The sequence below is a fragment of the Macrosteles quadrilineatus genome, unplaced genomic scaffold, assembly GCF_028750875.1.
Source record: "Macrosteles quadrilineatus isolate MER2022 unplaced genomic scaffold, UCM_ALF_1.0 Scaffold_1__1_contigs__length_201487025, whole genome shotgun sequence".
In the NCBI taxonomy this organism is placed as follows: Eukaryota; Metazoa; Arthropoda; class Insecta; order Hemiptera; family Cicadellidae; genus Macrosteles; species Macrosteles quadrilineatus.
This window is the reverse complement of record NW_026542594.1, coordinates 161,721,193-161,744,128: the sequence shown is the minus strand read 5'-3', so window position 1 is coordinate 161,744,128 and position 22,936 is coordinate 161,721,193. Positions and strand designations below refer to the sequence as shown.

The window sequence follows — 22,936 nt, the reverse complement described above, 5'->3', positions numbered from 1 at the left end:
GTAGTGTTGTGTCTAAACCAAATCTCAAAACAATCAATTTTTTTAGAGAAGTTTAGGTTTCTAGATTTGATCCAACGAGTTTTAGGATTGAAAAGTTTTGGAAATTGAATATTTTGGCAGTTTTGGTTTTGAAACTGCAGAATTTGTTGGTGCTTTGCAATTGTTTATAGCATCGTTTACACTCAAGATGGCAGCAATGGAGAAAACAGATCACCACTAACACTGTTGAAACAAATACTATGTAAATACTAATAGGCTACTGGAATTAGATACACAAATACTAATGTTTTCAGTTTTGATTTGAATATTAAAAATGTTTTTCCCTCTATTTTGGCCATTTTTAATGCCTTGCTTGACCAGGAAAATGAAAAGTGTCATGTTCGGGTATAAATATTCAAGATTTAATTTATTTTATCGTTTAAGCTTTGAGATTTGAAATTTCTGGTTTTGACCATAAAAAATGGTGCAGTTAAAGTAAATGCAACAACATACTTGCAACAATACCATAGCAAACAAATATATTGAATCTTTTGAATGGCTAATCCAATAGATAACAACAAAATAATAACAATGTAATAAGATAATGATAATAAGTCTGCCATAGACTATAGTAATACCAGAAACAAAAGAACCCTGGGCCGTTTCGAGCCGCGCAGGTTTGAATGGTACGCCACACCTACCTGCGCGAACCACGTGATCTTTTCGTTTCTGCGCAGGTTGTTTTGTTCGTGGTATGTCTATAACCTTGTAAATTTTTAAGCTAGTTTTTTGTGTCTAGTTCATGTATGGTGCCATGGTGGACACTGGGCGCTAGTGTCAATGCAGTTTTTTTTCTATTATTTTAGGGCTAATCTCTTGATTTGTGCTTTACTGATTGGTTGTATAAGTAGAGGCCGAGTTATTGTTTATGATTAGATCGTATTATTTGGTTGAACGAAGTTTAAAATGACTGAAATAACAAGAAACAGGTTGTAAACAAAACACGACCTCTACAGTACACCTACAGACCTAACATTAAAATTAATTGTCTTCAGCTGTTCCAGAAAAAAACCTTAATGATTTGGGAAACATAAAACTGTCAGGGCATTAAGTTGTTTTGGAGCCATATTTTTTGAGTGGAGCGAGCGAAGCTCTTGTACGACACCCCAGCTTTTGTTTTCCACATACTCCTCCTGAATGGCTGAAGCGATCCACAAGCAATTTAGCACAGTTATAGTAACCAACTATGGGAAGTTCAGGTATCTAAAATGGTTCAAATCGAGCTACAGATCTTTTCACAACGTGAATTTGAACTTTTAGAAATTTAACATAGGCCTTATGGTTTGATTAGTCCTGTCCCATGACAGTATTTATTCGCAAGATAACAATTTTTTTTTATCAGAATTTATTTTACAATCTGTTCATAAGAATATGAGAACAATTAGTAAAACATTTAACAAAACAATGGCAGGAAGCAAGCACCTGTTCATCAACAAGTCTTTCCAAACATTTGATCAATCAATTAGAGATTTAAAGATATCTGTAGCTTAGGTCTAACACATGAACAACAATTTTTCGTCTGGTAATACACTGACTAAAACCAGCAGATTAACAGAAAGACTGTTCGGATGAGATCCTAATTTTTCTTGGTACTTTTTGCCATGGTCTGTAATTTCTTCTTTTACTGATTTAATTTTGAAGTCATTCCTAATTGTAGTGTTAGATACGATTGATTTTGGATACTACAAGTAGACATCCCATTTATGTGAACCAGATGTACCATTGAATTTGGATACTGCAAGTAGACATCCCATTTACGTGAACCAGATCTAGAATTGACTTTGGAATAGTATTAGATTAATATGCTTGTTCCACTCAATTTTGGAAGCAGACAAATGCATTGACCTAGTTTTAACATATTGGTAGAGATAGCGTTGATTCACGTGTGACTGACATAGTCAATGCTAATGCCACTGCTGAGCAAGACGGCGCAGATATGCAATCTGGGTACAGGGTTGGTTTTGCCGAGTGAAAAATTGAAGGCGGTTTACAAGTACAGTATTCAAGTCCTTCGTAGCGGCTGGAGAACGTTTTGTCACCTCTATGGAGAACAAAAATATGCATCATTATTTTTTATGTAGTTTCAGTAATATTTCATTACAGCTTTTATATACAATTCTACACTCATTAAAATTAGTATCAAGGAGTTACAAATAAGCCCTCATACATTTTGGTTTTTTTTAATTCAAAATTGGTTGATGCAATCCCATTTAAAACCTTTACATTTTTAAGATTTTTGTTTATAATTTTGTAAAAATATACTTATAAAAATCAGTTAGGAATTTGTATGAAGAGATTCTTGGGCTATTTTCCTACTTGAAGATGTCTTAAAATTTATATTGCTCCGAAAATTCACATAATCGTGAGCGTAATGCATTTTTTACTTGTTAATCCTGGAATGTGGGCTATAGTTTTGGCGATAGAGTAATAATTTAAAAATATTTTGAAAGTACTAATCATCATAAATTAACATAAAAAATTGTTAATCAAAGTACCGAGACAATAACACAGAATAATTAAGTTTACTTTTTTCTCCACGGTTACATTTATTACATACATGTTTCCTTAATGGTGGCGAGGATATTTATCTATAACAAGCTTCCTACTTTATAATTATTTTTACTAATAATATTTCAGTATTGTTTATACTATGTTTATAAATGTGATTGAATTATACTGGTTAATTGTTTATTGTTTAATTGTGGATTATTGATATACAACTTGTTAACCATTTTCTTACAATTAGTGTAGTACTCCCAATCTCAAGAACAATCAATAAATTGTGTAGGTTTACCTTATGGTTTCCTGGTTCTTGAATATCCCATATACTTCAAGAACCTAGAAACCATAAGGTAAACCTAATGTTTATGCAGCATTTAAATTGAGTCTTGAAACTTTTGAGCTGTGGCAAAAGAGATTTTAAATTGTATTTAAAACTATGTTTGTATCGGACTAGTAAGTAAGACTGAGAAAATGTTTTTCTTCCTTCAGAGTTTTTATTTTGGGGTCTTATTCCTAGAAAACATAATCTTCATATTAACAAAATAATAGCCTACCCCTTGAATATTATTAATTATGAGTCTCAGTACAATAAACTTGATTGAACATACATTGTGATCCGAGGACAAAAATTGTCAATCTGGGTTAATTTGGGGTAAATTTCTGAAAACCCATTTTTATACAATGAACACGGAGAAAAGTACATAATGCCAAAGAATGGGCAATCACTTGAGGCGGGTTTTAATCAGCCCGATTCACACTGATCGTTAAACACCCTTGTTAACATACAAACCTTTGTTTCTAACCCTCGCTAAGTAAATTGGTGAGTCGGGGAGGAGTTTCGTGGTTATATAAAGCGGTTCTAGAAAATCTCGTCCTCAGACGAACGCCGCTCCGACCGCCGCATATACAGGTAGGACTGGGGTTGTGTTGTGAGAAATTAATCTTTCGGTTCATGAGAAATTGGAATCTTTTTCGTACTAGAGCCTATTCAATGATGTGATTGTATGTAGATAGAAAACTGGTTAATACGACTTGTATTTAAAACTAAAGGGCTTATTTACTTTTTTTGGTATGGATGGAAAACAAATTTATTTTAACTAAAGTTTTTAAGGCATGGTTCATACAGTAGTACTTTTTTTTAAAACATGAAATAATTTATCTATTACGACCTGGCTTTGATCGCATGTTTTATAACAACTGATTGGTTTAGTGACCCAACAATAGTAATCTAAATAACTTTTGTCTTTTTGGCTTATAATATTTACAGGCCTTATATTAAACTTCTTTATCAGTAGAAGGGTCTGGTTGCTTAGCTCGTATATTTATGAATATAGGCCTACCTAATTTTATTTTTTTTCTCCTAACCAGTTACTTTATTACCTTATAATAACATTTTATAATGTTTTTGACATAGGCCTACTACTTTTTGATAGTTGAAATGATATTGTCGGTTCACTGGTACTTCATACAGTCATCCCCTTCCTCTTATTCGGTTAGTTGGCAGATACAATTCACCTTAAGTGTATAGTTTGTTTTTTTCAACATTAATAACTTTTGCAGGATAAAAAAAGTACTAAATAAGATGAACTGAAATAATTATATTAGTCCATCTATGGTTTTAGGTAATCATCTATGGTACAAGTTTTAAGAAAATATATTAAGTATTTTTAAATTATTTTCGTGGTTGCACTGAAAGCTACAACTGTTATTCAGCAGTTATTTATCTATATTCTAAGCCATTCCTCTAAAACAATAAATTGAATAAATTACTAATAATATCAAACATCTAAAATAACATTACTGTAGTATAAAATCAATCCGAATCAGTGAATAGGCCCATACATAAATACCATCGATCCAGCAGAACTGTAGATTTAATTGCACAAAGTTAAAAAGTAATCTCCAACTTTTTTCACCACTAGAAATTCGGAGGTTGCTTGACGTGTTTCCAAATAACTTTTAAATGGGAAGAAAATCGACCAAAGTGGAAGGTATTAATCCGAAGGATAATAAAATTTATTAAAATTTACTACTATGCATTTCTTGAAAATTGTCAATAAAGGTACCAAAAATTGCCTCAAAACTACTTTTTTTAATCCCCGTCTTCAATTTAGACAATAGACATAGCAAACATTAAATTTCACACTTTTTTATTTTTAGCAACCTCCGAATTTCTAGTGGTGAAAAAAGTTGGAAATTACTTTTTAACTTTGGACAATTAAATCTACAGTTCTACTGAATCCATTTTGTTAAATAATGTGTCTTTGGAAGGCATGAACTCTTTGAGTTGCTTTTTTCATTTTATGTGTATTTTATAGCGGTAAGTTTAATAGTATAAAAGTTATAAAGCGTTAAAACCCGGCTATTCATTTTGAAACACGCGGTACCTATATTTTATATATACAAAAAACTTATCTACTAGATGCACTTTCTTTGACGATTGAGATGCGCATTGTATTTGTAGGCCTACTTTATTCGTGATTAAAATATGTCTATGTATATATCGAATCCGTTAGCTTCTCCTTATCCCTCAAGCTTTACAATGTACAAATTGGTGCATTTCTACAGAACCTCTAAATACGGGCAAACAATTCATCGTATACATTGTTAATTTAGGTTGAAATAAATTAACTTAATTGTCGAAACATATTTACTCTAACATTAAATTAACATGTCTTGACACAGGTTAATGTTCCAAACTTGTCACTTTCTTACGTTCTCAGCTCCGCCTCAGGGCTATTGCCTTACAAAGCGACACAGAGTTCAAAGCAGCGTGAGTTACTGAGTTATTGGACCTTTAGTTAGTTATCCGAGAGTTACGGATCACATGAGCGTGTGGCTGCTTTGACACACGTAAGTTAGTTAATTGTGTATATAAAGCGTGAGGTTAGAGGTGCGCCTTCAGTATCTATCTAATCTCCGCCCTACACACAACCACTACCCCTGCAATATACAGCGGTGCTGTGCCTCAGTAAGTACCACTCACACGTATATGCAATCAAGAATGATTATTTTTCATGAATTTTTTATATAAAAAAAGAAATTGGAAACATTTTCCTTAACTTAATTTTTAATGTTGCCTTCTACAGAGGGCTTAGGTTCGAAAAACTACGAATTGGTTAAGTCCCTCTCTCCTATATTATTTCTATAATTTATAAATCAATCTATAAAATTAATTGGAAACTGTTTTTCTTTGTCTCCACTAATTTGAGAGAATGACTGGGTTGAGTGGAACATATCAATATCAAAGGACAGATAATTATTCCAGATAGATAATCTGATGATTTTTTCCGATTTTTGTATTTCCTCTTTGGACAAAGGAGGTCAGGTTGATGTCATTTATACTGATTTTGAAAAAGCGATTGACAAAGACAACCATCTATTACTATTATCAAAACTGAATTATCTTGACATCTCCTGCAATGGTTTGCGTTTTTTTTCGACCTACTTACATAACAGAACATAACATAACAGTTTGTTCATTTTCAGGGAAGTTCATCTTCTGAATTTGTTGCATCTTCAGGGGTTCCCCAGGGTTCGAACTTTGACCCTTTATTGTTCACAATCTTCATTAATGACATCGTTAACAGTGTGTTGAATAGTAAAGTCCTTCTTTATGCTGATGATCTAAAGATCTTTAGAGAAATAAACGACGTTAGTGATTGTCTTCTATTGCAACAAGACCTGGATAGACTAGTGGCTTGGAGTGATGTGGGTTTAAAATTCCATTCAGATAAATGTTTTGTTGTCAGTTACACCAGACGCACTCACAACGCTGTTAACTTCTAATATTCCATGAATGGTAATTTACTGGGTAGTCAAAGTAGTGTCACAGATCTTGGTGTTACAATTGATAGCAAGTTGTCTTTTTCTAATCATGTAATCGAGTCTTGTAGATCAGCGTATCGAATTCTTGACTTCATATTCAGATCGGGAAGTTTTATAACCAACATTTACAGCCTCAAACTTTTATATTGCACCCTGGTAGGCCTAAACGTGAGTTTGGAGCAACTGTGTGGTATCCTCATCAAACCTATCTTGCCAACATGATTGAGCAAATACAAATCAAATTCCTTAGATATTTATTTTTCAAGAAGTTTGGATACTTCACATTCGACGTATCTTACCACACTCTTTTAAACTTGTTTGAAATGGTCATTTATCTTATTTATGTGTGTTATTCTTAGTCACTCTTATTTATTGTTACTTATTATTACTATTATTTATTGTTGTTATTTAATAATTAATATTGATTATTCTTAGTCTATGAACGATTCACTTTATTCAATTTTATGAACTCATAGCATGTTCTCAATTTTTGAACAAACTAGTATAGTGCTACAATGTAAATGGGATTTGTATTATGTTTTGTAGCGTGCAAAATAAAATAAATTAAATACTTTTGTTTCTATTATTAGCTGAAATATCACGATTTTCAATTGCAAAATGGGATAGAATAAGGTTAATCTAGTCAATACCTAAAAATCATGGTATTTAAGTAATATTTTATTCGATATTTTTAATTTGGTGTCGTTGCATAGGGAACTTAAATGTTTAATAAAAGTGTTACTGACATTTTTTTCATAAAATCAGTCATATTTAAGCAATTTAAGTTTAAATAATTTAAATGGTCACAATTTGGAAATTTTAAGTTGAATCAAGATAACTTTTCTTACATGGGTCTCTGCTACCTTAACATACATACTAAGTTTCATAAAGATAGGTTGAAAGTTTCCAAAGATAAAAGTGTTTATGTAAAAAATACAAAATGTTGAATATCTAGTTAACAAAGCGATTTTGGAAAAAGTTTTACAGGTGATTTTTTCTCTTTATTTTGACCAAAGAAATCACGACGTAAATTATGTCCCCACCTTTTTTTGAATATCCTGTATATAAAATGTAGAAAAACATAGGGGGAAGGTAAAACCACTCTGTAAATGATAAACGTGATATTTTGCAAATGAGTTGCAATCTTTCATTCCTTAAGGGATGATCCTATCACTGAATAATGTATTTAAATAATTTAATGCACATTAACTTTTTTCAAAGTTATCTTTGTAGAGTTTAAATATTTAACCGTCCAGGGACCTTTTGTTACCCCGGAATTAATTTGTTAATGTGTTCGTTGTATCTCAGCTTTGTTAAAAATAATAGACCTTTATCAAATGTGTTTGTCAGGTGTGAAGACGTGATAATGTCTGTTTAAGCTATATCTTAACAATAAAGTGTGAAGTTTACGGGACATGATGATAGCGCTATCTGGCGTCGCTTGGCTACCTTCAAGTTCACCAACAGTCCTTCTCGCCACACTTCGCGCTCTTTGTTCCAATCAACACTCACTGAGTGAATGAGAAGCACAAGATTATTGGTTTAGCAATGTAATTCATGAGGATTTTTCAACCGTATAATATGTTTCACCGAACTTGTGTATTGTATTTTTAAATCATGTTTTATGATGTAGGCCTACACGTTTAATTTCAATCCAAAGTGACAGATTGTCGAACTCAGGTCAACTAAATAAACATTGAAAATTGACAATAATCTGTTAGTAAGCAATAAGTATTGGAACTTTGTCGTTATACTTGTTAACGAGGCAATAATTTTCAAAATATTCTGTGCAACCTTGCATCAACGAAATTAACTATAGTACATCGTAAAACGTTCGCCTATGACAAATCTAAACGCTCTGAGTTATCTATTCCGTATGAAAGGTATGCACTTCATATAGTGTCACAGTTCCATCGTATGTTGAACAGCACTGATGATGATCAGTCCACTCAGCAGTTGATGGGCCAGAAGAGGCAATTGACTTCATAAGTTTAAACCAGACAACGGCGGTCCTAGATCTATATTCTGGGGGGAGGGGGTCACCGGGATGGCCTGGGGGGTATTCCATACCCCCAGCAAAAGAGGGTGGTCTGGGTATACCCCCGAAAAATTTGAAAATGACATCCTTAAATGAGCGTTTAAAGCTATTTTGAGACATACATACAACATTAGATTGGCCTAGGTTAATGTGTACAAGCTTCACAGTTTATTTCAAGGTTCAAGCAGTTAAAAAAAAACTTGGATAATGTGAATTTTTTGCATTATTGAGACTTTGGAATTGATCAGTAACAGACGCCGCTATAACCCGACGGAGTTTAAGTCCTGACTGCAGGTGGTCAGTACAGTAGGTACGTCCGTTATCTTATCCCCTCAAGCTGCGTTCATACTTCCCTTCTCCAGTACAATTAACAAACTAAAATCTTTTTAGTTTTAACTCAGCACCTTTGACTAATAGGATTATTTATATCATAAAAATATATTCTTTAAGATGAATCACAATGTTACAAGTTTTTATGCTGGTTAACTAAATATTAGAAATGTTGCTACTTACCCATTGCCACAGAATGAAATAGAGACTGACATTACCAAACTAAGGTATTTTTGTGTAGACTATTTACCTGATTTAATTTGGAATCTTATGGAGATGAACTGGATGAGTTGTTCTCTGACAGTTCGCTCAGAAGTTGCAAGGGAGTTGGAAGATGATTCTTGTTGCTTGTCTAGAAGAAAAAAACACGTTTAAGTGAGGAATATGTTTGATCAATTAGTTTTAGAGCTGTCATTGTATGGTAGTCAAGTTCAATTTTACTTGTCTTTAGGAACGCAATAAATGAGTATTTATTTCTCGAGAAAGAACATTGCTTTTCGTTTCACCCATTTACTATTGATGGCTGTATTTTCAATTACACTACTGTGAGATCTAGAATGACATTTCATAGGTTTTTACTGATTGATTATCTGCAATGTTTTTAACTTTTACCATTTATATTTTTGCCTTGAAATATAACATTTCTTAAACACCAACGCTACCAAAATAAAAATGGAAAGCTACCTGTTGAAGGGTTGTCCAAATTTCTTTTCATTCTTCTGACTCAATTCAGAGTGATAAGGTCTTTATGAATCTGCAGCAATGTAGAAATAAATACTTTGTTGAAGCGGAGTGTGAACTGTGTGAGTCGCCTCGTCTGACACCTAGAACATTTCTGGTCCACCCACGAGGAGTGAACAAACTACTATTCTGAGGTGTAATGGGTCTCGAAGTATGTTGACCAGGCTCGTAAGCGGGTAACTCCTTCACCCAACTGTTTGTCACGGTGACAGATGTCACAGGGAGGGATACAGGGAGGTTGCAAGGTGGTCTGAACACTACGGGTCAAGACAAGCGATTCACAAAATAATATGTGAAGAAAATCAGAGAATATTCATAGAGTAACTAGGTCAGAAGTTTTCAGGGATATGAGATGATTGCATTGAAAACGTCTAGGCTATGTCAGAAGAAGTAACCGCATGGGGAAGGACCGACACGTCACAGGTCTCCAACGAGTCCTATAAAAGACTCTAAGAGGAAACCGGCAAAATGTCCTTTGGACCACCCTGGTGTAGTTTGTGTGTGTGTGTTGAGAAGCTTTCGAAGATTGTTGAACAGTTGCTAAAAGGTAGCTAACATGGCTGCAAGTTGTAGGTGTAAGTTTAATCCCAAACAATCTGAAACACAAGATAAAAAGAAACATAAAAGAATTGTTTTCAATAACATAACACTAGGTACTTATTTTATTTCAAAGTATTATGTCAATAAAAGTACCTTACGAGTTTGGTTATGGAGTTAGAAAGATTTTTTAAATATTTTCCTTATAAATAAGGAATTTTGTAAAATAATTTCTGCCACTTGCATAAGCTAAATACTTGCTGAGGTAAAGTTGTTGTGAAAAGGATACAGTTTCAATGAAAACACGTTTTAAATTGTACATGAGTTAAGTACAGTAGGTTGCTTTATAATATTTGACGTACCGGAACTGATGTGTGAGAAATATTGTTGTTTACATGATCCCTCTTTTTACTGCTTCTTTAAAGGATTTCGTGCCATTGAACAACCAAACGCAGTAGTATTGTATACTAAATTATTTTTTTTTATCTTAGATAAAATATAAGATTTAAAAATATTTTCTGAAAATAGAGACTCTAGATTCCAATTTGACAACATGCTCCATCAAATATATCCCTGTGTAATTTGAATACATCTTGATACGTGTAATCTAGTATTATCAGTTATTGAGATGGGGACACCACCTATGTGCATATTTAAACCCAAATAGTTTGAAGTTAGTGATCCTGTGTTTGCAGTTATTTAAATTCTGACTACCATTATCTTGTGAGGTTAAACCTCATGACCAACATTTACTGGTAATATTTTGTTTATTTATTGTTTATTTGTCAATGATTGTCTCTTTAAATTTTGTTATTGCTTATTGAAAAAAAGTTTAAGCATATACAAAACATGAAGTCCATCCTAATCAATATAAAATTAACATTTACGCTTCAACAGCTAGTAAATGATTCTTAAAATTGTTATTTTATGTTATTAGCTTGAAACAATTAAGTAATAATAGGTACCTACTAACAATTTTTCACCATAAAATTGGCCTATAAATAATTAAACAGACTTACCTGGGTCTTATTGCTGTTTTCTTTCATCAGAGTCACTGAGCTACTTAAAAACTAGTTATAAAGTATTAAAAACTTGTAACATTGTGTAAATTTAATTCAACATAATTTTCATTTTGGAAATATATTAATCAGTATTAAATAAGTTTAAAATTTGGTTTTTATTAGCAAAACATTTTTCAACGGATCTCAGTTTAAAATAATTGACAATTGGATACTGAAGGTTGCTTTTTAAACGCTTTTATGAAAACCCAGTTTTCCATTTCTGCATCATCGATCTCTATTTATTAACTCTTACTCAAAATAAAATCAAATAAAATCTAATATATAAAATTCTCGTGTCACAGTGTTTGTCTGCAAACTCCTCCGGAACGACTTCACCGATCGTTATGAAATTTGGTGTGTAAATTCTGTAGGTATGCGAATCGGACGTAAACTATTTCCCGTTTCGAAATTCTTAAAAGGGCTCCGCCCCAGTGGCTCTGGAGTTTCCCATGTTAACCTTATGAGAAATGGAATTAATGAATCTTAACAGCTGTTTCAATTAAACAAGTTGGTTCTGTTCTATGATGTTCAATAGCATTAAAGTTACAAGGATTACCAACAGGGTGCAGCACTATTATTTCTTTTACATTTATGACAACAGCTAATTTGCAACCAAAAGGTGAGTGAGCGTAGCGAACGAACTTCAACCTAGAGGCGAGTTAGCGTAGCGAACGAGCTAACCTGAAGGCAAGTGAGCGCAGCGAACGAGCTCCAACCTAAAGGTGAGTGAGCGTAGCGAACGAGCTCCAACCCAAAGGTGATTGAGCGTAGCGAACGAACTTCAACCTGGAGGCGAGTTAGCGTAGCGAACGAGCTAACCGGAAGGCAAGTGAGCGCAGCGAACGAGCTCCAACCTAAATGTGAGTGAGCGTAGCGAACGAGCTCCAACCCAAAGGTGAGTGAGCGTAGCGAACGAACTTCAACCAGGACGTGATTGAGCGATGCGAACGAGATCTACTTGAAAATTAAACGTAACGGTACTTAAATTATAAATAGTCAAAGGCAAGACAACGTCTGCCGGGTCGGTCTGTCTTAGGGGAAACCTATAACTTAGGCGATACGAAGTTCGCCGGGTCAGCTAGTCTATATAAATAAAATTAGAGTTTTGTCTGTACATTGCTTAGAATAATGAACTTTTTGGTTATTTTTACATTTCATAGGTCAGAGAAACCGAATCAAACCTTATCTCAATTTCTGTCTGTCTGTCTGTCTGTCTGTCTGTCTGTCTATCTGTCATTCTCTTGGTAACGCTAAAATACGCACTTTATTACAACTACTCCTCAATAACTATAGCACTGTCCCGCCTGAAACTTATTTTCCAAATACTATACATATATGAGATGGTTTTAGACGTATTTCATCGAATATGAGACAGTTAGATATTTAACAGTAAACCCTTGAAAATCAAGTTTTTGTCGATTTTTGACGTGGAATTTCTGGAAGAATGTTGCTTTGTTTACAACTAATCATATGCACATGGTTTTAATTGAAATACAATCTTAATTTTGACATTGGCATACAGCTGTGATTAGAAAACGTTAGCCTATTTGAACTCAAGGTTAACCATAGCCTTATCGATTCACACAACTTAAAAACCATACGAAATGTATACTATATTATATAACTGAACACCAGTTCTGCTAATTATAACAATGGGTTTTGTACATTTCATCCATTACCGTACAAATAATTAAAATAATAATACATTAATTGGTTAGAAGTAAATTTAATTCAAATTACAGATTCAATACAAAGTATTCAATATAAAAGTTAAACATTTTAGATAACAAAATTACGATCAGCTGATTGTTATTCTTTAATATCTGTGCGCTACTAACCAGCAAACAAACTTGACCAGTTTATTATTGTTCATTACTCTTTACACCAAAATAAAAGTTATAATAGTTAATAATGTCCTAAATTATTTCACGTTTATAAATAAAAGAAAATCTACTCTTCTTTTAATTTATTTTTTTTTGAGGTAATGTTTTTAAAAAAGTTCATATTCCCATATGAATTTGCATCAATCAGATGTTTCATACTGTACAGTAGAGATATTCGTTGACATAGTGTCAAACACAAATTAAATTTGTTTACAACTAAACATATGGACAATATTTTTGTTGCTTTAGTTGAGAGGTTACAAGTTAATCTTTAATACATTATTTGTTGAAATATTTTCTATTGTTTCTAAATAAATATGTCCTGAAGAGTATGCCTCGCAAGAGAAAAAGCAATTTGGGTAGAAAAACAAATAATGCCAAGAGACAAAAATTGTGTGTATCCACGGAATCAGTTGATTATGATGATTCGGACTCTGATGATGGTGTACATAGCAATAATGAGTCGACAATTTTAAGTTCCGTTGTGGTTGAAGATTATGCACGACCTTCAACCAGTCGAGAGCGTGTCGCCCTATTTAGGTCTCAGCAGAATGAAAAAGAACGTGAAAGCAGGCGAGACACTGAACGTTTATGATTTAGCCAAAGAATACAAAATGAGACGGAAGAGGAGCGAGAAGCTCGACGGAACAGGGACCGAATACGGCACGTCCAGAGAAAAGAAAATGAGACAGAAGAGGAGCGAGATGCACGTCGGTGCAGCAACCGAATACAGCAAGTTCAGAAGAGGGGAAACGAGACAGAGGTTGAGCGAGAAGCACGTCGGAACAGTGACCGAATACTACACGTTCGGGGGAGGGAAAACGAAACAGAGGAGGAGCAAGAAGCACGTCGGGAGAGTGACCGAATACTACATGTTCAGAGGAGGGAAAACGAGACAGATGAGAAGCGAGAAGCACGTCGGAACAGTGACCGAATAATACAAGTAAGGAAGAGGGAAAATGAAACAGAGGAGGAGCAAGAAGCACGTCGGGAGAGTGACCGAAAACTACATGTTCAGAGGAGGGAAAACGAGACAGATGAGGAGCGAGAAGCACGTCGGAACAGTGACCGAATACGACACGTACGGAAGAGGGAAAACGAAACAGAGGAGGAGCAAGAAGCACGTCGGAACAATGACCGAATATTACACGTCCAGAGAAGGGAAAACGAAACAGAGGAGGAGCAAGAAGCACGTCGGGAGAGTGACCGAATACTACATGTTCAAAGGAGGGAAAACGAGACAGTGGAGGAGGGAGGAGCACGTCGAAACAGTGACCGAATCCTACACGTTCGCAGGAGGGAAAATGAAACAAGAGAAGAGAGAGAAAGTAGGCAAGAACGAGATAGAGTTCGGCAAAACCAACGTAGGAATAATGAAACTCCTGAAGAGCGGGAAGCTAGACATATAATCGACAATGATAGGTACCGTCGCACTGTTGAAGAGCAAACTCTACTTTTGCATGACGAGGCGACCCGAGTGGAGGAACTTCGAGCAAGCCAGGACATTGCTGACAGAAATGCCCGTGTTGCCGCTGATTCTGAAAGACATAGGGTGAACAGAGTCGTTGAGAGCGACGCAGAAAGACAAACTAGGATCGCGCGGGAAAGAACTCGGCATGTCGAAAGAAATTTAACAGAATGGCGAGACACACACAACAGTGGATTCCAATATGATCCTTTTACACGTTACAGTGAAGCTGCCAATATTGGAGATTTTGATAAAGTTTGTAGGTTTTGTCACGCTTTGAGTTGGTCAAAGGAACCACGTGGAATATGTTGTGCTTCTGGTAAAGTGTCCATACCGTCTATTTTGGAAGCACCTGAGCCGCTACGTACATGGATATCGGACGAATCACCTCAATCGCGAAATTTTCTTAGACATATCAGGGCCTACAATAGTGCGTTCCAAATGACTTCTTTTGGAGGTAATGAAATCCGTGAAGGACCATATATGCCTACATTTAAGGTTCAAGGACAAGTGTACCATTTGATCGGCTCTCTTTTGCCACCCCCTGGACTTCCGCCGTCTTACCTTCAGATTTACTTTGTTGGGGATGACCAAGTCCAGCTTCAAAGAAGGCAAAGTTTATTTCAAGACCTTGATCATGACATGTTGGCCGCTTTGCAAAACATGCTTCAGAATAATAACGCCTACTTGCTCAGCTTCAAAACTACTTTAGAAACATTTCCTGTAGATTCACCTGATTTCAAAATTGTTATTAGAGCCGACAGACGCCCTGCAGGGGACCACCCAGGTAGATACAATGAACCAACAGTCAATGAGGTTGCTATTTTGATGATTGGGGATCCAAGTGACCATCGAGACATCATTTTAAATTCAAGAGAACAGGGTTTGAAACGAATATATGAAACCCACCGATCTTATGATGCCCTACAATATCCCCTTATGTTTTGTAGAGGCGAAGATGGATATAGTTTCAATTTATATCATGTAAACCCGGTTACTAAACAACCAACCACAAAGAAAACTAGCTCACGAGAGTTTTACGCCTATCGCATTATGGTTAGAGAAGGTGAAGCAAATCACATTCATAAATTCAAACAGCTTTTGAACCAGTACTTGGTGGACATGTACGCTAAAGTTGAGAGTGAAAGGCTGCTGTATCTTCGTACGCACCAAAAGGAACTGAGAGCAGAGAATTACATACACCTTCAAGACGCTTTAAGACGAGACGACAACGTAGAAGAAATGGGGCAAAAGATAATTTTACCTGCCACCTTCACTGGAGGTCCTAGATATATGCATTCTCGCACACAGGACGCCTTTTGCTATGTTCGGAAGTTTGGTCGTCCAGAACTTTTCATAACAATGACAACAAATCCAAAATGGATAGAAATCACGAGTGTAATTGGAGAAAGGCAGTCTGCTCACGACCGGTATGATGTGGTATCACGAGTTTTTCATTTGAAGCTTAACTGTATGATTGCTGTTCTTATGAAAGGCCAGATTTATGGCTCAGTTCGCTGCTACATGTACTCTGTTGAATGGCAGAAACGTGGTCTTCCACACGCTCATATCCTGATTTGGCTTGAAGAATCCATTCCTCCAAATAGAATAGATCAAGTCATTTCTGCAGAGCTTCCAAATCCTGAAACTGATCCTGAACTTGCAGATATAGTCAAGACTCACATGCTGCACGGACCATGCGGAGCTTTTAATGTGCGACAGCGCAAGCTTCCCTGTATGAAGGATGGTCACTGTAGCAAAAGATACCCTAGACCATTTGTCAATGAAACGGCAACAGGAGACAATGGATACCCAACATACAGAAGGCGCTCCCCAGATGATGGAGGCCATCATGTCCTAATCAGAGTAGGTAACGATGAAATCCCTATGGACAACCGATGGGTAGTACCTTACTCGCCTGTATTGTCCCGAACATTTCTAACACATGTTAACGTTGAGTACTGTAGCAGTGTAAAATCTATAAAGTACATCTGCAAGTACATAAACAAGGGCAGTGACCAGGCCACATTTGCAGTAAGTAATGACACAGACGAAATTAAAATGTACCAAAGTGGTCGGTATATATGCACATCTGAGGCGGTATGGAGAATTTTATCATTTCCTATACATGAGAGGTTTACCGCTGTGTTGCATTTAGAGGTCCACCTTCCAAATGAGCAAAGAGTATATTTCCAGCCAGGCAATGTTCGGGAAAGAATGGACCAAAGTACAACTCTTTTGGCCTTCTTCAATCTCTGCCAGACGGACGCCTTTTCAAGAACCCTCCTCTACAACGAGTTGCCCTATTATTACACATACTCTAAACAAAGAGGTTGGTCCAGGAGGCGGAGAGGACAACCAGTACCAGGACATCCTGACGTGAGACAAGATCCGTGCATCGGTAGGGTGTACACTGTCCATCCAAGCTGCAGTGAGCGTTACCATCTCCGACTCCTCCTACACACTGTTCGAGGTCCAACATCTTTTGAGGATCTCAAGACTGTTGATGGTGTGCTCCATCCAAATTTCCAATCCGCATGCCGTGCCCTTGGTTTACTAGAGGATGATGCGTGCTGGGAGGGCACTCTTGCAGAAGCTGCTGTTTCTGACAGTCCCACCAAGTTGAGGGATCTCTTCAGTGTCTTATTAGTATTTTGCAATGTGAGCAACCCTCTTGAGCTCTGGATCAGATTCAGAGATTCCCTCTCAGAGGACTTTTTGAGATCTGCACATCAAGTCGACATTAACACCACCTTTGAAAACAATCCTATCATATATGACCAGTGCCTAGCAAGCATTCAAGAGACAATCACTCGCATGGGAGGACTTGGGCTCGAAAGCTACAACTTACCAGTACCAGCCATAGATGTCAATCAGTTAAACCATGATTATATCAGAGAGACAAGTTACGACCATCCCGAACTCATTAGGTTTATTGAACAGTGTACGCCAACTCTCAACGAGGAGCAGCGCCAAGTGTATGAGCAAGTTTTGACGAGCATAAATGGACAAAGAAACAAGATGTTTTTTCTTGATGCTCCTGGAGGTACTGGAAAGACCTACCTCATAAAGCTGATTCTCGCAAAGGTTAGATCAAACAGTAAGATTGCTCTTGCTGTGGCCTCTTCTGGCATTGCAGCAACCCTTCTGCCAGGTGGAAGAACTGCCCATTCCATGTTCAAAATCCCAATAAATGTAGAGCATATGGACATCCCGATTTGTTCTATATCGAAGAGCGCTCCCATGGCACGAGTTCTACAAGCAGCCTCCTTAATAGTCTGGGACGAGTGTACGATGTCCAATAAACTGACAATCGAGGCCCTCGACAGAACACTCAAAGATATGAGGAACAGTAATAAGATCATGGGTGGAGTGACGGTATTGTTCTCTGGTGACTTCCGCCAAACTCTGCCAGTTGTAGTGAGAGGCACAAGGGCGGATGAAATTAACGCCTCTATGAAAAGATCTACCCTATGGCCAATAATGAACAAACTGGCGTTAACAAAGAACATGCGGGCCAATATTGGAAATGAGGTGGAAGAATTCTCCAATGTTCTGTTAAAGTTGGGAGATGGAAAGCTGGGTAACGTTGATGGAACTATCGATATACCACCTTCTCTTGGTGTTATTGTTCAAACCCAAGATGAACTCATCGAGAAAGTCTATCCAGGAATTGAAGACCTCCCAAACAAGAGCAGTGCCTGGTTATGCAATAGGGCTATTCTCACTCCAAAAAATGAAGTTTCAACAAAGATAAATAAGAAAGTGATGTCCCTATTCCTAAGCGAGGACAAGACATATTTGTCGGTGAACACAGTTCTAAGAAATGATGACGCAGTGCACTACCCGGCAGAGTTTCTTGACTCGGTGACAGCACCTGGACTACCCGCCCACGAACTTAATCTTAAAATTGGTATTCCCGTTATGCTTCTAAGAAATTTAAACCCTCCTAAATTATGCAATGGGACTCGGCTTCGAATTCGAAGTCTCCAGCGAAATGTCATAGAAGCCGAAATTCTAACAGGCTGTGGTGCGGGAGAAGTGGTGTTTGTCCCCCGGATCCCCCTCATCCCAAGCAACTATCCCTTTGAGTTTAAGCGCCTGCAATTTCCCTTAAATCCATGTTTTTCCATGACGATCAACAAATCGCAAGGTCAGACACTGTCAACAGCAGGGATTGAACTAGGTGACGCGCAATGTTTTTCACACGGACAGCTGTACGTGGCGTGCAGCCGAGTGCGATCGCCAACCAACCTTTACATACATGCCCCAGGCGGTCGAACCACTAATATAGTATATGAAGAGGCATTAAGTTAGGCAACCTTTTAATTTTTTGTGTTTTTTGTTTTTCTTCACTATTTAATATTTATTTTCAATGTATGTCATTTGTTGTTTTTGAAATTTTGATATTGTAATTTCGCTGTGACAAATGTTAAGCGCTTCAACTCTGCTATCTTTGCCAACTTTGTTATTTAAAACTTTCGAATATTTTTTAAGATTTAAGTTTTTTAATGTATTTTTATGTACTAAATTATGTTAAAATAAATTAATCATTGTTATTACAAAAAGTTTGTAACCTTATTCTTGAATAAACCCGTACGAAGAACGGGTACTCACAGCTAGTAATAAAATAAAATTCTTATTTAATTTCATGTAAACAAATAACAAATAAAACATATGGTTTCCAAAATAAATCAAAATTTTGTAGCTATCAATAACTAACTGTGTAGAAACAATTTCAATCTCAATATTTTTTATTTAAATTAATAAAAGAAATCTTCAAAACTTACTTATATATAGTAGTTTTCAAATTGGAGTGTTGATGAAATGCAGTACTAAATATTCCTTCGTGTAATTTTGAAACGTGTTCATTTTTGCAAGTTTAGTGATTTTTAGAGCTTGGAAGTAAGAAGTCATGAAAGAACCAACAGTGTTTAATAATAAACCTAAAATGGACCAAGGTAATCGTTTTTCCTTATGAATCATTTGACGTTTTGTACATTTTTTAATATTCCATTTCAACTTAAATAACTTAATTTAGGATTTCCTATCTCAATCAGAAAAAACACATTTGAAATCAAACTTATGGCTAGCCAAACTACTAACATAGAAATGGGATGAGTTTAACAAAGCTAAGCTAGAAATTCGATTATATACTTTTAATCATGCCCAAAATAATCTACAAGTTCTCATTATTAATTCATGTAAAGCTAAGGATATGACAAAACTTATCTACATGTTTCTAATTTACAGGTTTACTCTTCAATTTCTTATTATATTACTCACGATACAGAGAGCTTGTAACTTGTTTCAAGTTAATTTCAAATATGAATTTTGTTGCTAGGTATATTTATGGTTTTTTGTTCAAAAGTTATCTATTTCTGCTATGTTTTGTTGTAACCAAGGTGAAATAAAATGTTAAACAAAGTATTTTTTGTTCGCAAGGGCGGTACCAGGGGGGCGTCAAGGGGTCGTGACCCCCCCAAATATTATTTATACCATGGGAACTTTAATTGTTATTTACTTTTCACAACGTAAAATAATACTAGTCTAACTCGAACGATCCCCAGTTTTAGGTTGGAGTTTTTAAAGACTACAATGAATTTGGTCGAACGATTTGCAATAACAATTAATTATTTAAGTTCCCCTGGTATAATAATTTATATATATATATATTTATATATTTGTATAAAACTAGCCTATATACATATATATATATTATTTGGAAAATTATTTGGGGGGAGTCACCACCACCATGACCCCCCACCCCTGGGACCGCCCTTAAAACAAGAGGTCTTCAAACTCCCGTGAATCACCAATGAGAACATAAACTAACAGGCAAGGTCTAATGCACAATTAGGCAAGCATAGTGTTTCAAGCGGCTAAAGGTTAGTGCAATATACCAGCCAGCACTGACCCTAGGACTACAGTATGAATTTGTATGAACTTAAAATGAAAAGCTTTGTTGACAGTTTTCCCTCACGTAATTAGTAGGCCTAAGCCGAATTCAATTTTTGCGGAGACAAACATTACATTAAATTTAAAAAATTGTACGTCGATTTTTTAAGTCTATCCTGAAGTGCGTAACCTTCCAATTTTAAGAGCTAGAGTGCTTTGGTTTATTTAATGACATAATAACTACGATCTTGTATTGCAGCGCCAACCAATGTTATGTCCACATTACCCCGTATAGCGGCCTGTGTAGTATTACAGTTTATCTCTGTGCTAGGATGGTGTCCCGACATCCCACGTCTACGTTGCTGGTCCTGTGCTGCCTAGCGGGCGTCGTCCTGGCCCAGACGTTCCAGTACTCCCATGGCTGGACCAACGGCAAGAAACGCTCCGGACTCCCGCCTTCGCCCCACGAGGCCGCATGCCAACTGCAGAAGTTGCGCATCATCCTTGAGGGCAAGAACACACCACAGGTACGAAATGTCTTTTATTGTCTTTTGTACGACATGCCATGAGGTCTTTCCCCCAGATAAATGAAAAATAAAATAATACATTTTAATCATCGTGTGAAACTAGTTTAAGGATCAAATGTACCACAAAATACGCATCTTCCACCCTTCATGAATGTATAGTTAAGTAGTGTTATGTTTCAGTTATACTGGCCGTGTGACTGGCAGTCTTCTCCTGACTACGAAGCACACCATATGCCACCCCCACCACCACTCATGGATGTTGACAACAACTAACATTGCCAAATTAGTTCAATTTGTTGTTTTTAAATAAAAATATTTTTCTGTGAAAAGTTTTAAATTGAAGGTTATTATTTTCCTTTGACTTATTTATTATTGTCTACTGTTATCATCCCTGCCTGTATAGGTTTCACAGATAGGAAGATAGCTGCTTTGTCGAATTTATTTGTTCAATGTTTGATATTTTGTATGGAAACTCACTTAAATATTATTTTTTGTAGGCCTAATAGTTATTCTTAGTAATTTGGTTATTTTAACATGGTCTACGTCCTGCGAGTGATGTTCACCTCCATGTTAAAATTTAAGAGGTGTTAATATTTTTAACATGTGCTGGTGTGCTTTGTTTTCATATTCTGCCAATTCTTATGGGACGTTGTGCGCCTGGTTCGGTTTGAGTCCCCATTTATTTACATTTTTAATTGTAAGTGATATTTGTGCCAACTCATTGTAGGGATAGGTCAACACGAAATTTGGATGTGATAAATTTCGTAAATTAAAGTTTGACATAGAATCAAACTTACAGTAAAAGTATTGTACGTTAATAAATGTCTGAGTGACTATCCCCGCACAAAAACTACTATATAAATTACTTTTAATACGTGTTGGAAAAAATAATTTACCTAGGCCTAATAACAAAGAAAATTTTAAACGAATTCCGTTCGGAAATTTTCTTGTCCTACCTAAGTACTTAATATTAGATATAATTTATACTTTTTTTACTTTTTTGTTTTCTCTTTGCAATATTTTAGCTTACCTTCGAAAATAGAAAATGTCCTTTGAAAGAGGCCGTTGTTTTAGAGCTCCATGAGCGATAATGTGCACAAGTAACAATATGACAGTTGCCAGTAAATAGCTTCACTTATTTGGTTGCGATTTGTTTATATTTAATACTAGCTGACCCGACAGACGTCGTCCTGTCCTAATGTGGTTTTATGTCAAATGCTCGTTCATTTTCAAGATGAGCTCGTTTGCATGGCTCAATCACATCCTGGTTGAAGTTTGTTCGCTACGCTCACTCCCCTTTAGATTAGAGCTCGTTCGCTACGCTAGCTCGCCTCCAGGTTGAAGTTCGTTCGCTACGTTCACTCACATTTTGGTTAGAAATTAGCTGTTGTCATAAATATAAAAAAAAAATAATATTGCTGCACCCTGTTGGTAAACCTATTAACTTTTTAATGCTATTGAACATCACAGAATCAAATTTAATTGTTTAGTTGAATCAGCTGTTAAGATTCTTAATTCCATTTAAATTTGAGTACTCACAAGAGTCACAAGGTTAACATGGAAAACTCCAGAGCCACTGGGGCGGAGTCCTTTTGACGGATCTGCACCAAACCTCACACAAACCATCCTTGAATAATGCTTAATAATGCGTGGAAGTTTCATTACAATCTGTCGAGCGGTTTCGGAGACCATAAAGGACGAACAGGCAAACAAACAAACATACATTGGATTTTATATATATAAATGATTTTTAGATTTTATAGTCTTTTATTTGCTTTGGAATGGTTTGTGATTAATTCCACTCGACTCAAAATGTAGCCTAATGTAAACTTATAATACCACAGTTTGTCGTAATCATTATGAACAAAATAGTCTCTCTCAAAATGTTTCAGTGATTACATAATCATGAACTAAGTAATTTAATGATAATCAGTGATGGAATGAGTCATACAAAGCAACCACTTAAGTGCCATAAACCACCCTCACCCTTACCGCATTAACTGAGACTGTTGAGAAAATCAACAGCTACTTTAACTAAGTTGCGCCCCTTCATTAGCTAAGAGGAGTGATATTGTTGCAAAACT

At 36.0% G+C, this 22,936-nt stretch overlaps 2 protein-coding genes across 2 annotated transcripts; both read left to right on the top strand.

The window, feature by feature from the left end:
• Nucleotides 1-1,946: 1,946 nt before the first annotated feature.
• Nucleotides 1,947-18,744, top strand: LOC129002107 (uncharacterized). Its single transcript, XM_054429679.1, has 3 exons — nucleotides 1,947-1,986; nucleotides 2,828-2,891; nucleotides 13,560-18,744. The coding sequence occupies exons 1-3, from the start codon at nucleotides 1,947-1,949 to the stop codon at nucleotides 18,742-18,744; spliced, it is 5,289 nt and encodes a 1,762-aa protein (XP_054285654.1).
• On the top strand, nucleotides 3,425-21,182 carry LOC128988644 (pro-corazonin-like). Its single transcript, XM_054410131.1, has 3 exons — nucleotides 3,425-3,451; nucleotides 20,657-20,852; nucleotides 21,033-21,182. Exons 2-3 carry the CDS (start codon nucleotides 20,658-20,660, stop codon nucleotides 21,123-21,125), a joined length of 288 nt encoding a protein of 95 aa, XP_054266106.1. The 5' UTR covers nucleotides 3,425-3,451; nucleotide 20,657; the 3' UTR covers nucleotides 21,126-21,182.
• Nucleotides 21,183-22,936: the final 1,754 nt, after the last annotated feature.

Bases quoted from the DNA above. Each gene is read 5' to 3' on its own strand.
- LOC129002107 (XM_054429679.1), top strand. From the start codon at position 1,947: ATGCCACTGCTGAGCAAGACGGCGCAGATATGCAATCTGG. The intron at 1,987-2,827 runs GTACAGGGTTGG...TAAATTGTGTAG, and splicing joins GGCGCAGATATGCAATCTGG to GTTTACCTTATGGTTTCCTG. The intron at 2,892-13,559 runs GTAAACCTAATG...TTTATGATTTAG, and splicing joins AAGAACCTAGAAACCATAAG to CCAAAGAATACAAAATGAGA.
- LOC128988644 (XM_054410131.1), top strand. From the start codon at position 20,658: ATGGTGTCCCGACATCCCACGTCTACGTTGCTGGTCCTGTGCTGCCTA. The intron at 20,853-21,032 runs GTACGAAATGTC...GTTATGTTTCAG, and splicing joins AGGGCAAGAACACACCACAG to TTATACTGGCCGTGTGACTG.